The 15,646-nt window shown below is 37.9% G+C and overlaps 1 protein-coding gene across 3 annotated transcripts in view; it reads right to left on the bottom strand.

The window, feature by feature from the left end:
• Nucleotides 1-705: 705 nt before the first annotated feature.
• Nucleotides 706-15,646, bottom strand: part of mindy1 (MINDY lysine 48 deubiquitinase 1) — a 15,788-nt gene continuing 847 nt past the window's right edge. Inside the window, exons 2-12 of one of the 3 annotated variants that reach the window (XM_055022562.1) lie at nucleotides 14,022-14,416; nucleotides 10,305-10,556; nucleotides 9,717-9,913; nucleotides 8,804-8,861; nucleotides 8,478-8,542; nucleotides 7,529-7,687; nucleotides 7,022-7,124; nucleotides 6,203-6,345; nucleotides 5,560-5,754; nucleotides 5,321-5,488; nucleotides 706-4,683 (exon numbers count right to left, since the gene is read on the bottom strand). In XM_055022562.1, the coding sequence (XP_054878537.1) occupies nucleotides 4,618-4,683; nucleotides 5,321-5,488; nucleotides 5,560-5,754; nucleotides 6,203-6,345; nucleotides 7,022-7,124; nucleotides 7,529-7,687; nucleotides 8,478-8,542; nucleotides 8,804-8,861; nucleotides 9,717-9,913; nucleotides 10,305-10,556; nucleotides 14,022-14,416 (1,801 nt within the window). In that variant the 3' untranslated portion in view covers nucleotides 706-4,617. Of the gene's footprint in view, nucleotides 4,684-5,320; nucleotides 5,489-5,559; nucleotides 5,755-6,202; nucleotides 6,346-7,021; nucleotides 7,125-7,528; nucleotides 7,688-8,477; nucleotides 8,543-8,803; nucleotides 8,862-9,716; nucleotides 9,914-10,304; nucleotides 10,557-13,157; nucleotides 13,244-14,021; nucleotides 14,739-15,646 lie in introns of those variants that run through there. The other 2 variants (XM_055022560.1, XM_055022561.1) reach the window with 2 other exon arrangements.

Genomic DNA, 15,646 nt, shown 5'->3' with positions numbered 1-15,646 from the left:
TTACTACAAAACAGATTAAAACATTTTTCTTGTTTTTGATGTTTTTTTGGAAACAATATTTTGTAAAAAAAAAAAAAAAAAAGAAATTCAGTTTGTGCCAATTATACAAGTTTATAAGTCATGTTGAAGAAAATATTTTATTTTTAGCCCAAAATTGCAAGAATAAACTCGTAAAACTTGAACTAGGACAAAGTCGCATGTTGACTTTATTTAGTGATACGACTTTTTCCTCATTTCAACTTTATTCTCGTAATATTGACTTTTTCTTGTTTCACATTTCTAATACTTTAAACTTCTTATTTTACATTATAATTACCAAAAGTGTTTCTATTTGCTAAACACCAAAAATAAAAATCTGCAACATTTTGTATTTGTAACTTTCCTCGAATGTAGCATGATCTTCTTTTAGTGAATTCTTGATTATTCATAGAAAATTGTTTTAAAAAAAACATTTTTACAGAATTTTTACAATTGAAGCAAAATTTTATTTACAATTTAAGTGCAAAATGTCTTTTTTTCTAGTTCATGGCTTAATTTCTGCTCTTTTATAGCAAATTGCCTTTGAGTCTGTATTCTCAAGTTAACGATTAACAAAATTAGTTGATAATTTTAATAATTGATTAATCACAATTATCAGTTTAATAGTCATACAAAATGAAGCTGCTTTATGTAAATACTTATTGGAGACGAAGCGAAGTGAAGAACTGCACTTTTACACCGATTCAGATTTTATTGACAGTTTGACAAAATGGCAAATTACACAGACCGTTCCCGAAGTGACGGCGGTTAAAATATCATGAGAGACATACAGACAGGAAAGCACAGACTGGTTCCCAGAAGCCACCAAAACAAACATGGCACTTTGATTTGGGCCGCCCGGTTCTGAAACCACAACAAAAACAACCGGATTCCTCGAAAACCTTAACGGAGAAGATATTTAGAGCTTTTTAACGGGAAACTGCAACAGAGCACAGAAACAACGGAGCTCAGACGGTTTCATCGGGACTTTACTCCACCTTTCATTTCGCAGCTTGGAAACACGACACCATATTAAATATTTCTCTCTTTAAACAGTCGCAAAAACCAAAATACTACCAAGTATTTCTGGTTGAATTTACAGTTCTAATACTTTAGTACATCTGAAATAAAACAACAGGTAACTTTTCAGCAGCACATAGAAGTTTGTTTTATCTAAATAAAAAGTGTTGACTGGCAGATGGTTGCATTGTTGCGTTACCTAACAAGCTCCTATTTCTTGCTGAAAGGTTTTTATAAGTTCATTTTGTCTTATTTCAAGAATACTAAGATATTTGCACCAGAAACTGAACCAAAATACAAAAGTAGGAATTTGTGTTTGTGCAGCAGGAACAGAGTGGATAAAGGCTTCATGATGTCGCTACGGTTCAAACAAAAATATAACATCAGAGTAAATTAAGGTTTAAATCATCTCTGGGAAATGTTCTCCAGATTTCAGCAGAACCCACAGAATCACCTCAGTTCATTATTCTTCACTTCAGCAAACACAGGAAGACTCAAATTGAAGTTAAATCCTTTGACCCAGTGTGGAAATCACATCTTTTAGATTTCAGACTTCTTATTGCTTTACTCTGATTAGTTATAATTATGTTTACTGACATAAATAAGGCTGAACGTCGTCTAAGACTCAATAATTCAGCTGGAAAAGCAAAACTTATTTATAGACACATTATTTACAGACTGATTCATTAATACTATATCCTCAAGATAAATAAAATCTAATTTTTAGATATCAAATTGGTATGTTTGGAGGCCGAGACAGTTTTGAAAAGTAAGCCACGAAAGATTCAGAACTGACAAGACAAGTTCTGAATCCAAGCAGAAAGTTAAGTGGAAGGAAGAAAACTGGTTTCCAGAGATTAGAGCATCAACAAGCGATTAACGGATGGTTTCTTTTCCCAGAGCAGGTTTTGTAACGGAAACAATTTTTTTAGTGCAAAGAACGAAATCAGAGATCATCTGACATCCACCGGTTTGGACCAGATTTACCAAACAACAAGTAAATTTTCAGTTTCTATAAAATCTCCTTCGGTCTTTTATACGATTCTCCACATCTAAGATAAAATCTTTGGGCTTCCAGCTGGAATCAGAGCCGCAGGAATCTGGAGTTTGGCAACAAAACAAACAGAAAAACGTCACGACTGTGGATTGAACAGGATTTCTTTCTCATTTATGACACTAAAGTGAGAATTTTCACTGCAAAAACAAAATCAAAAACAGTATTTTTAGTCTAGCTTTCATTGAAAATATCTTAGTACACTTGAGATAAGAAAAAAACAACTTACAATAAATTTTTCAGCAAGGCTTGTTTCATGTAAATTATTCCACTTATAGGGGAAAATTGTGTTATAAGTCTAATAATCTGCCAGTTTAACCAACACGTTTTAATAAATACGAAGGAATTATTGACTTAAACAAGCTACTATCTTGCCAAAAATGCTACTTGTAAGTTGGTTGACTTAAAATAAGACAAAACTAAGACATTTGAACTAAAAGCTGGACTGAAAACACTTGGTAAGATTTTGCTTTTTTGCAGTGAAAAAGATTAAATTTGTGAACTTTACAGCTTTTTTAACTGACACTAAAGTCACTTCAAAAACAAAATCTTGCCCTGGTTTCTAGCGCAAATATCTTTATATTTCTGAAATAAAATGTTTGCAAAAAAAGTTTTTCCCATTTTGTAAGTGAAACTCGAGCTGGTTGCTAGGCAACGAGCTGGTCTTGGCTGGTGTTGCTAGGTAACACCAGCTATAAAATAAGTGAAAAATTATTTTTTTTAATTTTTTTTTAACAATATTAAGGAATTATTATTTGCTCTAAAAACCAGGCCAGAAATACTTGGTGAGATTTTGTGTTTTTGCAGTGTTAAGAGTTTCTGACATTTAAACGGAATAAAAGGAGTCGGAGTGAGACCTCCTGCTTCAGAACCCCAGCTTTGCTTCCGATGCTTTCAGGAACCAAACGGAGCGGGAAATGAAGCCCGGCGCAATGTTTTCAGTCGAGTTCTATTAAGCGAGACCAGCTTCGCATTCTGGAGCTCGTAATTAAACAGTTCATGACCTTTTTTGTGCAGCAGGGGGCGCTGCTGAGCAGAGTTAGCTTTAGCGATTCCCACCCAACATATCAGAGGCGTTTAACATTATTCACACAGAAAAGGTCCAAGATTCACAACTTCTTTGGTAAGTTTCTATCAACGTTTAGAAAACTGAAGCAAGTTAATTATTCCAGTGGAAATATAGTGATACACCTTGAGGTTTTGTTCATTTTAACAACTTAAAACCACAAACTTTACTGTATGCACTGCAAAAACATAAAATCTTAAAATTTACGTTTGGTCAAGTTCGTAGACCAAGTTGAAATAAGACAAAACCAACATACAAGTAACTTTTCTGCAAGAGGTAGGAGTTTGTTTAATATTGATTTTAAAAAGTAAAATGAGAAAAAGGTCTTGTTATAAGTGAAATAATTTGCCAGTGTATCTGGCGCTTCTTTAAAAAAAAAGTCAACGTTATGACCAACATCTTGCTGAACAGTTGCATGCAAGTTAATTTTGTCATATTTAAAGTTTACTGAGATATTTACACATGAAATTAGACAGAAAGGTTTTGGTAAGATTTTGTGTTTTTGCAGTGAATCAATGGGATTTTATGCAACAGACCAACACAAAGCAGCGTGAATTTGCTTATAAAATGGTAAAAATGTTTACAGCAAAATAACCCGACGGTGGAACTAGTAGTTTTTCTTATCAATACCAATGAATTATGGACTTGAAATAAGCTGCTATATCTTGTTGAAAAAAATACTTTTAAGTTAGTTTTTTTTATTTTATTTTAAGTGTACTATAAGACATTCACACTTGAATTTAGACCAAAAATACTTGGCAAGATTTTGCATGCAGCTAGGGGAGTTTAGATCAAAGAATATCATTGTGTTAGGATGGCCTAGTCAAAGTACAACTGTGTCAACACTTCATTTAGAATGACTTTGAACATCAGTTTTTCAGTCTAAATGAGTTTGAGCTTCTTTGTAAAGACAAACTGGCAAAAGATACTATTTCACTTTCACTATAATTTTGAACATTTGTCTATCGCATAAAATCCCAATAAAATTGAGAAATTCTGTTTTTAAAGTGCCAAAATGTGAAAACGTTAGAGCTCTGAATACTTTTATGGGAATAAGTGGGGGAGGTTTTTGACAAATAAACCAACCACTGACCTCCAAACTGTTAGAAAATGTGTCTGAACGATAAAATAAAAATGTGCGGCTTCAATCGCTGTCAAAAGTAATTAAATATCTGACCGAAGGCTTAAAATATTGGCAACAGTTTCTCATTAATGAATAAAACCGACCGTAAAGCAGCAGTTAGACAGTTTATAGGTAAAACCTCGGTTACTGCGGTGAGCCCTTCATGGAGGCGGGTCCGTTCTTCAGCTGGACCCTTCCGGTCCAACGGACTCCCTTTGTTTACGTTTTCCCGACTGGAGGACACAGACCCGCTGGCAGCCATGTTTGGCGTCCAGCTAACTCAGTGTGTGAGACACGCGAGACTCCGAGAGGCCGCAGGCCCTAAACAGGAAGCGATTATAGGAGGACGCAGTCCGACTCCTTCTCTCTTCTTCTGGCCTGCTGCAACCCCTGACCTCTGACCTGGAGAAAACATAGACAACAGTCACATTTGGAAAACAACAAAACTACTGAAAATCTTTTTGTTTTTTTGTTTTTATTACAAATCAGGAAACTCACGGCTACCAGCTATAAACTAAAATAAAATATTAGTTGTGCTGAAGAAATAATCAAACATTAGTTATGCTAATGCTAAAGCGCTACACCAGCATGGTATTTAGCAGAAGCTAATGCTAAAGCGCTACATCAACCTGGTATTTAGCAGAAGCTAATGCTAAAGCGCTACACCAACATGGTATTTAGCAGAAGCTAATGCTAAACAGCTACACCAATGTGGTATTTAGAAGAAGCTAATGCTAAAGTGCTACACCATCACAGTATTTAGCAGAAGCTAAGGCTAATGCAGTGAATACCCACATAATATGTAGTGAAAGCTAAAGTACAACATCAGCACAGTATTTACCACAAGCTCATGCTAACATGTTACACCACCAGAACACTTACCGCATTGTACTACATCAGCACAACATTTAGTGGAAGCTAACACTAAAGTGCTAACTTCAATAAGACGTTTGAAAGACAAAAATCTTCTAACGATTTTTATACTAGAAACCAAATTCCTTGGTGAGGTTTTGTTTTCATTGCTCTGAGCAGCTGATACCTGCTGCGGCGTCTGTGCTGGCCCCGCCTGTTGCTGCTGTTGCTGCTGCTGCTGCAATTGCTGCTGCTGCTGGTACTCCTCCTGCTGCAGCTGCCGGGCCAACTCCAAGTCACTGAGAGGTCCAGGAGCGCCTTCCTGCTGCTGCAGGGAAACCGCAACCAGGTAGTCCTGAAGCGAAACAATCGATCAATAACAATAATCAGGGCAGCAGGTACGCCGTCCGGCGAAGGAGTCCTGACCTGGTCGATCTGCCTCTGCTGCTCCTGGCTGCCGGCCGGCAGGTGGGCGGCGGCCGGCGAACGCTCCGGCGCGTGGCTCAGCCTGAAGTCCGAGTTGCAGAAGTTTCCGTCTCCTTCGACGTTATGGAGAGATTCCCAGACCATGCTCTCCTCCTGCAGGAAGCCCTGATCCGTCACCAGCAGGTACAGGTGGCCCTGAGGAGGACGCAGAGGGCAAAGGTCATTTTCACCCTCAGGACAGCTAAATAAAAACAAACATTATCTGACATTTTTTATTTGTAAACATCTACTGCAGGAAATATGTAATAATTTTGAAAGGGAAACAATTTTATTCCTGTTAATTAATTTATTCTTCTCTTTATTTACTTATCTATTTATTTATTATTGCGTTATTAATCGCAATTACTGAATTCAGTTTTGTAAGCAGGGTGTCTGTCTCCCTCTAGCGGCGTGTGGTGGTACTGCAGGGTGTCTGTCTCCCTCTAGCGGTGTGGTGGTACTGCAGGGTGTCTGTCTTTCTCTAGCGGTGTGTGGTGATACTGCAGGGTGTCTATCTCCCTCTAGCGGTGTGTGATGGTACTGCAGGGTGTCTGTCTCCCTCTAGCGGTGTGTGATGGTACTGCAGGGAGCGTTTCCTCCTCACCTTGTGTTTGATCATGGTGCTGAAGTGGTTGTTCCTGAAGAAAACGGAGATCTCTCCCTCTTTCGCCGTGGTGTTGAGCTCACAGAGGCCGTGGTACGACAGCTGGGTGGCCGTCGACTCCAGAAACTGCTCTGCCACCAGACCTACACAAACATAAAATTATTTAGAGCAGCAGAAAGTGGGCAAAAATGTTTTTCTTCTACTTTGAGTAAACTAAACACAAAATATTTTAATAAAATAAACAAAGCAGTTGGATTTTTGTAGGCATAATTATGTTGCAGATTTGCCAGGTTAAGAAAAGAAAAAAAAACAAAAAGATGTTACGTTTTCAAATTTTTTGTTGGTTTTGTAAAACAAACTTGCTTCTGCAAATCAGTCCTAATCAACAAAATCAGGCTTTTCTGACAAATCTACAAAAGGTCCGTATTAAATGTGGATCTGAACCAACTGTCTGAACTGGGAAACCAAAATTGGGCTATTCTTGAACTGGGATCCACCCAGAATCGCGCAGGGGGACGTAAATGGCCTTCGGGCCGAATTTTAGACCCTCTTAATTTAGAGACACATTTAAAGAACATCAAAATTTGGATGAAATGTGAAAAGGCTCTATTGTTTTTTTCTTTTTTTTTTAAAGTGAGTTAACAGGAAAAGCTGATTATTAGTGAGGGGCAGCTGAAGAGGCCTGCACTCGAACCGGCGGCAGCAGCATTGAACACGTTGTCCTACATGCCTCTTCAGGTCTGTGTGTGTGTTCAATGTGTGTGTGTGTGTGTGTGTGTGTGTGTGTGTGTGTGTGTGTGTGTGTGTGTGTGTGCTCACCTTCGCTGACTCTGCTGCTGTCTGCAGAGTGCTTGCAGTCAATAATTTTCTCCACCAGCTGGTTGTAGCTCAGCTTCCCCACAGCAGCCACAGACTCTGGACTCTAAATACACAAAGCGGACGGTTCTTCAACCAGACGAGTCCAGCAAGAGTTTCTGCTTCTATACTTCCTCATATGATGAATTTACAGAAGTTGCAAACTAATTTTCTCCATATTAGCTTACTGCTAACTAAGACTACTGCTAACGATTATTTTAATAATAGACAATTAATAGGATTAAAAATTGCTATATTTTACAAATTTTTAATTTTAATACTAAACTTCACACAAATCAATGCAAATTAAATGCAAACTGTACATATAATTGGTAAAGTTTTGGCATAATTATTGCTCTGAGTGTGTTGCCTGGTTAATGATTAATCGGTTACTAAATTAGTTGACGATTAATCACGACTAACCCGATTAATCGTTTGAGCGTCACTGCTAACTCTGGGTTAGCGTGTTACCTGCGGGTCCACCAGCCAGCCGTGGTACAGCGGGATGTTCAGCAGGTCGAATACGATGCACTCCGGCGTGTATTCAAAGTCCGTGACTCCCGTGAAGCGAACATTGACGTCCAGACCCGTGGACAGCTTCGGAAGAACCGCCATGGCGTCGCTCATGTTCTGCAGAAACAAAGCTGTCATCAGTTCATCAGCATTACTGCTGCAAGTTTAAATCAAGCCCTGATCAAACCAAGAAACACTAAGATTTCTGTCCGAAATATTCTGAAAGGCGACTCAGGAAGGAAGAAACCATCAATCCAAAAACAACATAAGGAGTCGCAATTTAAGACTTTTAAAGGCCATTAGCAATGAAACTTAAGACACAGCAGAAATGTCCTAAAGCAAATTTTATGTTCTAATTTAGTAGTAGTGTAGCATCATGTGTTGGAAACAAAAGTGAGCCAGTGGTGAAGGCGAACATCACACTTTCCCAAGACAGATAAAAGTTATATAACTAGCCAGCTAGTATATTAGGAGCTAGTTAGCAGTAGCCACAACAGCTCTGAGTCACAGAACACAATAATTATGTTTGTAGGTGACTCAAACATTTGCCTGGCAGTGAAATCCCTTAAAGAAACTCCAAAAACCTACAAGATTAAATACTCCTGATAAAAGCCAACTTATATTTCCTAAATGAATTTAAAACATTTTAAGGTCTTAATTTTAGGTACGTTAACATTTAAAGGATGCGCGGACATCCTGGCTTCTGCTGTGTGAAAATAAAATTCATTTTCATCTAGTTTCTATTGCAAATATCTACTTAAAATAAGACTAAACTAACTTACAAGCAACTTTTAAGCGAGATATAGGAGCTTGTATTGCCTAAATAATTTCTCTCACCGTTACCTAGTGAAATAAAAAGGAACATTTCTTAGAAAAAGAAGCGTTTTTGTTTTCAGTGTGTCGGTACCTGCTGGAAGTTGAGCTCCATGGCGTTCGTCTTCTCTCTGGGTGTGACTGATAAAACACACTCTCCTATATGACACACACACACGCACACATACACATACACACACACACACAAGTCGGTAAGATTACTAAATCAAACAGCTGCAAGTTTTTGTGCTTGTTGTTCACAGTCACTATGGAACCAGCTGGTTGTGAAAACAGAACATCCTGGATATTAGACGAAGTTTTTTTAATCTGTTTGATAAATAATCCTAATCCAGAAAAAAGCCAGCGTAACATTTGTTTTTCTGCTTCAGAGAAACGCAGAGATGTAAATCAGGAACTCACCCAGGTGAGCCATCAGCTCCTCAGTGGTGACCACTTCCGTCTGAGCAGGAAGTTTGGCCTAAATAAACAGCATAACGAAGTTAAAATCTGCTCAAATCCACAGCTTGGCTAAGATTTATTATGCCGGCAGCCTCTAAATCTGCAGAAACTATCAAATTCATGACCATTCATTTAATGATAGAAGTTTTTAATAAAAGCTGAGAATTCATCCTCTGAAATACTTTAATTTCTTTTCAAAAAATTATAGATTATTCTGACAAAAATGACATTTAAGGCAATGAATTGAACAGTCATTAATATATTTACACCAGGCTTAATTATTATGAACATAATTTGTTCACTTTGAATGAACATTTATTGTGTTTTTGTTAAAATTAAGTTTATTTTCTATTCTGTAGGATCTTATTGTTATATTTGGACCAGACTAAAAACACAATCCAGCTTCAGTAAAATTATGAAGCTTGTGAAGTTACTTTGGTTTCATAAATAAATCAACAGCAGACTGTCCTGGTAGTGATAATAATCTGATGTTTGCTACAACTTTATGCTGGTAATGTTATGAATTATTATAATATAAATTCAAATTCAAAAGTATTTTTTAGTCCGAAGGAAAAATTAAATTTAAAATATATTAAATATAAATTATACTGAGTACATATAATTAAATTAATTGTATTTAGACTAAATAGTCAGATAGATAGACTAAATTATATTAAACATACAACTTTATTACCGATACTATTCTGACTTTCTTCTTGTACTATTATGAATTTATTCTCACATTACTACGACTTTATTCTCATTAGTTTGTCTTTATTCCTGTATGATTTTATTCTAGTAATTTTATTACTTTATTCTCTGTTTCTAAAACTGAATCGTATTATCAAGAGCTTTAAAGGACGGTTTGATTCACCTTCCAGCGCAGGAAGAGCGTGTTCATGATGGCCAGCAGGGGGCAGGGTCCGTTCTCGCTCTGAGTAACGATGGGAGTCTTCTTCTCCTTCCAGGTGATCCACTTCACCAGGTAATAAGCCGGCATGGCAGGTCCTGGCTCTGCAGGAGCTACTGCGGCTACAGCAGGAGCTGCAGCGGCGGCGGCAACAGCTCCCCCTGTGGTCAGGATGAAAAAACTTAAACTTAATCATAAACTTAAACAATTATAACAACATCAATGGCTGTAAAACATCTGTGAAATAGTGATGAGATTAAACAAATCTTTTTTTAAAACTGCTGTGTTTTCATCCAGCAAATCTGTTTTTGTAATTCCAACTTGTGTATTTTTATGCTAATGAGCTGCGTTTCCATTGGATGACGCCATTGCATGTTTTTAACAAATTAAGTTCATTCAGAAGTGATTTTTGCTGCGTTTCTTATTTAATGGAAACAACACAATTGTGAAATTGTGTTTTTTTGAGCTTAGACAATGAGCTTAGACAAAGATTTGCGCTTATTATAATGTAAATGCAGCTAATGACGGTTAAATCCAGAGGGATGATCTCACCTGCCGCTTCCAGCGCCTCGTCCGCTTTCAGACTGGGAGCCTCGGCGGACGGAGAGCCGCCTTCGGCGCCCGGAGCGAAGCAGGTGGATGACAAGCCGTCCTCGATGTCCAGAGAGTTTCCCGTGGTCGTGACGCCGTCGGAGAGGTCCAGGCTGGGAATGGAGAAGGACGCCGAGTCGGAGGATTCCCGCTGCTCGTCGGAGTCCGCCGCCGTCATCCCAGATGAACTTTCCTCCAGGTCCGGGTCTGGAGCTGGAAAACAGAGCGAGAGAGAGAGAGAGGATGATTCAGGCTGATTTAAGTAACAGGAAGGCAACAGAACAAAACAGGAAGAAATTTCATTACTCAGAGGATTTGCTCTGACATAAAAATCAATCTAAAACATTTCACATGGCTGTGGATGCACGACACAGCGGCGTTAATGTCGGCACTTCTTAACATATCGTATCAGTTCGATAAATAAAACCAGGCTGATATGAGAAAACTGTATTTATTTTTAATCTTGTTTCTGACTGTTTCTGGTTGTTTTCGAAAAAGGTGTTAAAACTGTAGTGAAAAAAAATAAACATCAGATATCGGCCATTACAGCAAAATTAAATTTGGATATCAATATCGGTACAAATTTTAATATCATATTTTGACTGATAAAGTCAAAATCTGTTAATGGCAGTAAAACACAAACTTTATGACATTATTAGAAATTTGCAGCTTGATTTTATCCTATTTTTACTTTAAATATTATCTTACGAACCTGCAGAGAATCCAGGCAGCAATTTAAATGTTGCACCTTAAAATTTAAATCTGTGATTTTTTTCAAACAGATTTGATTTTAACCTTTTTTTTTGCTTGCTTTATTTTCTAAAAATAAAATTAAAGATTTTTTAAAACGTAGTTTCTATTTTGATCCCTTCTTGTGAGTTTTGTGACAAAGTATTTGAGCCAGTCAACGAGAATCTGTTTAATTATGAGAACACAGTTATGACAGTAGCAAAAAAAGACTCAATTTTACAAGAAAAGCCTTAAAATTAAAGAGAAAAGTTACTTTAATGTGAAAAAGTTGAGAGGTAATGTTATTTTTTTTGAAAAAGACACAGTGGCTTGTAAAATTGTTTCAAAGTTACTGGTAATTTGGTGATGATGTGTTGAAAAGAATTTAGGTGTTTACCAATGTCTGGTCAGCAAAGTTTACATTTTGTGGCTATTTTTTATGCTGGCGTTCCCATAAACTTACAACTTTATTCAACTTTATTCTGGTAATTTATCATTTTATTCTCACCGTTAATACAAAAGCCTCAATATTTTATTGTGTAATTTAATGTCCCAGAAAGCAGAAGCTGAACTTGTCAGACAAGATGGCCACCCAGGGCGTGATGACATCACTCTGAAAATCAGGAAGTAAAAAAAACAAAACAAACAAACAAAAAAAAACAACAAATTTTCCAAAAATTAAATTAAATTAATTAATTCTGACAATCTAGATTCACTAAAGTTGAAAATCTACAAAAAAACAAAACTATTCAGCAGCTACTTTTAAATAAAAATGTACTAAACCTGATAAAGTTCAGATGGATTATAAGAGCTACAAAACAGCATACAGTTTCAGTTATAGGAGGAATAATAGAGGATTTCTGTTTCAATATCAAAACAAAACACCTTTTTTCCAACCAAATTAAATTTTATTTAATATTTCTAAAATATTAGTTATACTAAAAGTTTGTTTTAAAATAAACTTGAACAGAACCCCACACTGTTTACATTTATTTCCAAGAAAATACGATTTAATCCCATTTATTAAGCAGCTGCTGGGTTTTTTTGCCCGTTGTTTTGCTCTGCTGGCCTGCTGCCACTCATATCCAGTAAAAACAAAGGATCATTGAAGCGTTTTTCTGCTCCGTCTCAGTTTCCTGAATATTAACCAGCTGGAATGCAGCCGTACGAAATACAGCAAGCCAGTTTGGCATTTAATGTCCTGCTTACACTGAGGGGACAGACTGTCACCGGATTCATGCCACAAACGTCTGAAGCCTCTTTATTTCAGCTCCCTTCCACAAATATCAAACTACAAGTGGATTTTAAAATACATTTAGGAAGTTTATTGTTAGAAACTCCTTAATCTTTAATATTTAATTTGTAATAAATCATAAGGTTTGTACTGATAACAGCCTGGTCCTACAGTAAGAGTATCTTGTACAGGTTAAAAGTCCAGAGACGTCTGTTAATGAGTAGAAAATGACAGATATTATCAGCAGCTGCTGCAGCTTCAGAGAAAATAAAGATGTTTTCTCTGGGTATATATAAATAAACCTTTTAGAAATATACTACATAGAACCACAGATCCACATCAGCTGTGAAAAGATTAATGCAGCTGAGGTCAACTAAAGCAAATTTACAGAGGTTTTAGTTAGTTTAGTCGGCACCTCGGGGATTTCCTCTGTTTTTACTCACTAAACTTGTTTTAACATAGCTTGTTTCAATATATTTTTTAAAATACCCACATTTATCTTTCATCCTATTATAAAATAATAAGAAATTGTCATATTTGACTCCAATTAAAGTGCATTTTTGGAAAACCAAGGTAAAAAAAAAAAGCATTATTCCAACATTTTACTGAAAAAGACTAAATTAAAAAGCAGATGCTTTCTACTTTTGGGAACTACCAGAACACCACTCAGCATCTTCCGGGTTAAAGTTAGATGAAGAGATTTTAGTTTTACATCAGTTCTGTCTGTTCTGAGTTACTTTCAGAATGTTTTAAGTCGTCTGTCTCTTTAAATCCAAATTAACTCCCAGTCACACCCACCAACTCAAAGTGTACACTCACAGATTAAAATGGCCGCCAACAGACAAACTTACACAACTGGATATCTTTGAACACAACCAACAAGAATGCTGAAGTGTTTTCCCGGACGGTAATTCAACAACAAAACACTTGGCTTTTCCGGAACCAAAAGTGCTGGAACTCAACTTGGGTTGCTAGGTGACGGGCGGAATGCCGCTGGGGTTGCTAGGTGACGGGCGGAATGCCGCGAGGTGACGGGCGGAATGCCGCTGGGGTTGCTAGGTGACGGGCGGAATGCCACTGGGGTTGCTAGGTGACGGGCGGAATGCCGCTGGGGTTGCTAGGTGACGGGCGGAATGCCGCTGGGGTTGCTAGGTGACGGGCGGAATGCCGCTGCGGTTGCTAGGTGACGGTTAGGCTCCTGATTTGTGATGTCAAATTCTCCAAGTTTTTGAAAGGACCCCTCAGAAAGACTAAGTTTCATTTTGGACCACATTAACACTCTTAAAGGACCGGTTGTTTAAAAATGTATTGATAAAACCCATTAAAAAACTGCTAAAGTATCAATAAATAGCTGCGTATTCAATACGTTCTCCCTTAAACGGTATAGAACATTCAGGGTTTTATGATTATTTTTCAGAATCACTGATTTTCTGTTGCTTATTTAGAAAGGAGTAAAATTGTAAATAAAATTAAAAAAAGTGAAAAAATGCTTCCATCTCTAGATTTGACCTGAATTGCAGTGTTCAAGAAATCACAACAAACTGGAGGGATCGATTGATATAATTTGGCATCTGGAGAATAGTCGGCCACATAAAAGCTCTGGTAGGCCAGGTTTGGCCCCTGGGCCTCGAGTTTGACACATGTGCCATAAAACATTAACTTATTACCGAAATATGGCTGAAATAAACACTTATTTATCCGTGATGTCGTCTTACCTGGCTCTGCTCCTCTTCCTGCTCCCCCTTCAGTCTTTATGTGTCTGAGCTGGACCGACAGAGTTTCGTCCTCCGTCGTAGCGATGGTCATCGTCTCGTTTTCCGACAGACTAGGCGATGATTCGGGTGGAGTGGGCGTGGCCTCGTCATCCTCCTCCGGTTCTTTACTGCTGACGTTTTGGACTTTCGCCTCCCAGTCGGACTTATTGGTAAAAACAGAGTCGTTCGTTTCTTTGGAGCGGCTCTCCGTGTTCAGACTCGGCTCCTCTTTGCTGCGTCCAATCAGCAGGCTGTCTGGAGCGGCTGGCGGAGCGGCTGGCGGAGCGCTGGATTCTGCCATAATCAGCCAAACCGATGAAACTGGATGCAGACAGACTCGGGCTTTCACTTTCCAGGTTTTAAAGGAGAAATGAATTTATGGCTCATGAGATCAGCACATCTATCTTCAGAGTGGTTTAAGTGGAAGATGCGGCTCTGTGGGTTGTGAAGAACATCTCAATGTGACCAAATTCTGCTGAAACTCCCAGAAAAAAACTGCATTTTTCTGCCTTTGTTTCTGTAAATAAACATCTACAGAGTTCCAGGTGCCAGTCAGGCTCTCATCTTGACTTGAAGAATGAACACTGGAGAACTGAAAGAATGACTGTCCTCTTAGTTGTCGTTCCGGGGTCAGAAAAGGAAGGGAGGATTTTCTGAGTCTTCAGTCAGCAGACAGACCTGAAGAGAGAAAACAGAGATCCGTTTGTGGTCACTTTGTTATCACAGATATAATTCTGCTAAGGGCTGAAACAGTTAATCAGATTAATCTCTAATTATTTGGATGGTGATTCTGTGGGCATTGAGGATGTCCAATAGCAGTCCATCTCCCAACGAATCTGAAGAAGCCTCTGACTGAAGAATGTATGACAGTCTGATGATTGTCTCAATTTCTGGGCAGTAGAGATGATATTCCAAAGCAGCATGTACTGGATGACATAAGTTGTTAGCAAGCATTGCTAATCCACCTCATTTGCTTTGCCACCCCTCTTATACTCTCTGTCTGCCTGAAGAGAGATGTTGGAGTTGGGGATAAGAGTCTGTATAATCTGCAAAATGTTGCATAAAGTGTAATCTCATCTGCTGAGGCAGCAGCATCAGAACCGGAACTTAAAAAACCCTCAAGAACCTGATAAAGAAGGCTGGTCCTGGTTCTGTTCCGGTTCTATACCTTTGGAGAAGATGATGCGAAGGATTCTTCATAAAAATCAAGAAAACTATGCACAACCCTGAGCATCCTTTTCATGAGACTGCTTTATTACCTCACAGCAGTGTCTTCAGGCAGAAGATTCTCCAGAGCTGCTGTAAAACAGACTGCTACAGGAGATCTTCCCACCCCGCAGCATCAACAACAACCCTTTGAAGAATCTTGGACAATAGAGCTATTCTCTTTGATTATTAAGGTATTTCTGAATTGAATTTATTGAAATATATAAAGTAAAATTTGTCACAGTGTCCCATAGTTTTAATATAAAACAAAATTACTTAAATTTGCAGCTTTTGAGACTCTGCAGATGCCTTAATTATCACAAAATGATGGTGTTATTTAAAAGTTCTTTCAGTGTTTGTTTGTTTTGACTCTTTTGAAA

This window comes from Poeciliopsis prolifica, unplaced genomic scaffold (genome assembly GCF_027474105.1).
Source record: "Poeciliopsis prolifica strain line A6 unplaced genomic scaffold, Auburn_PproV2 SCAFFOLD087, whole genome shotgun sequence".
Lineage (NCBI taxonomy): Eukaryota > Metazoa > Chordata > Actinopteri > Cyprinodontiformes > Poeciliidae > Poeciliopsis > Poeciliopsis prolifica.
The sequence above is the reverse complement of the archived record's forward strand: the minus strand, read 5'-3'. Positions and strand labels throughout refer to the sequence as shown.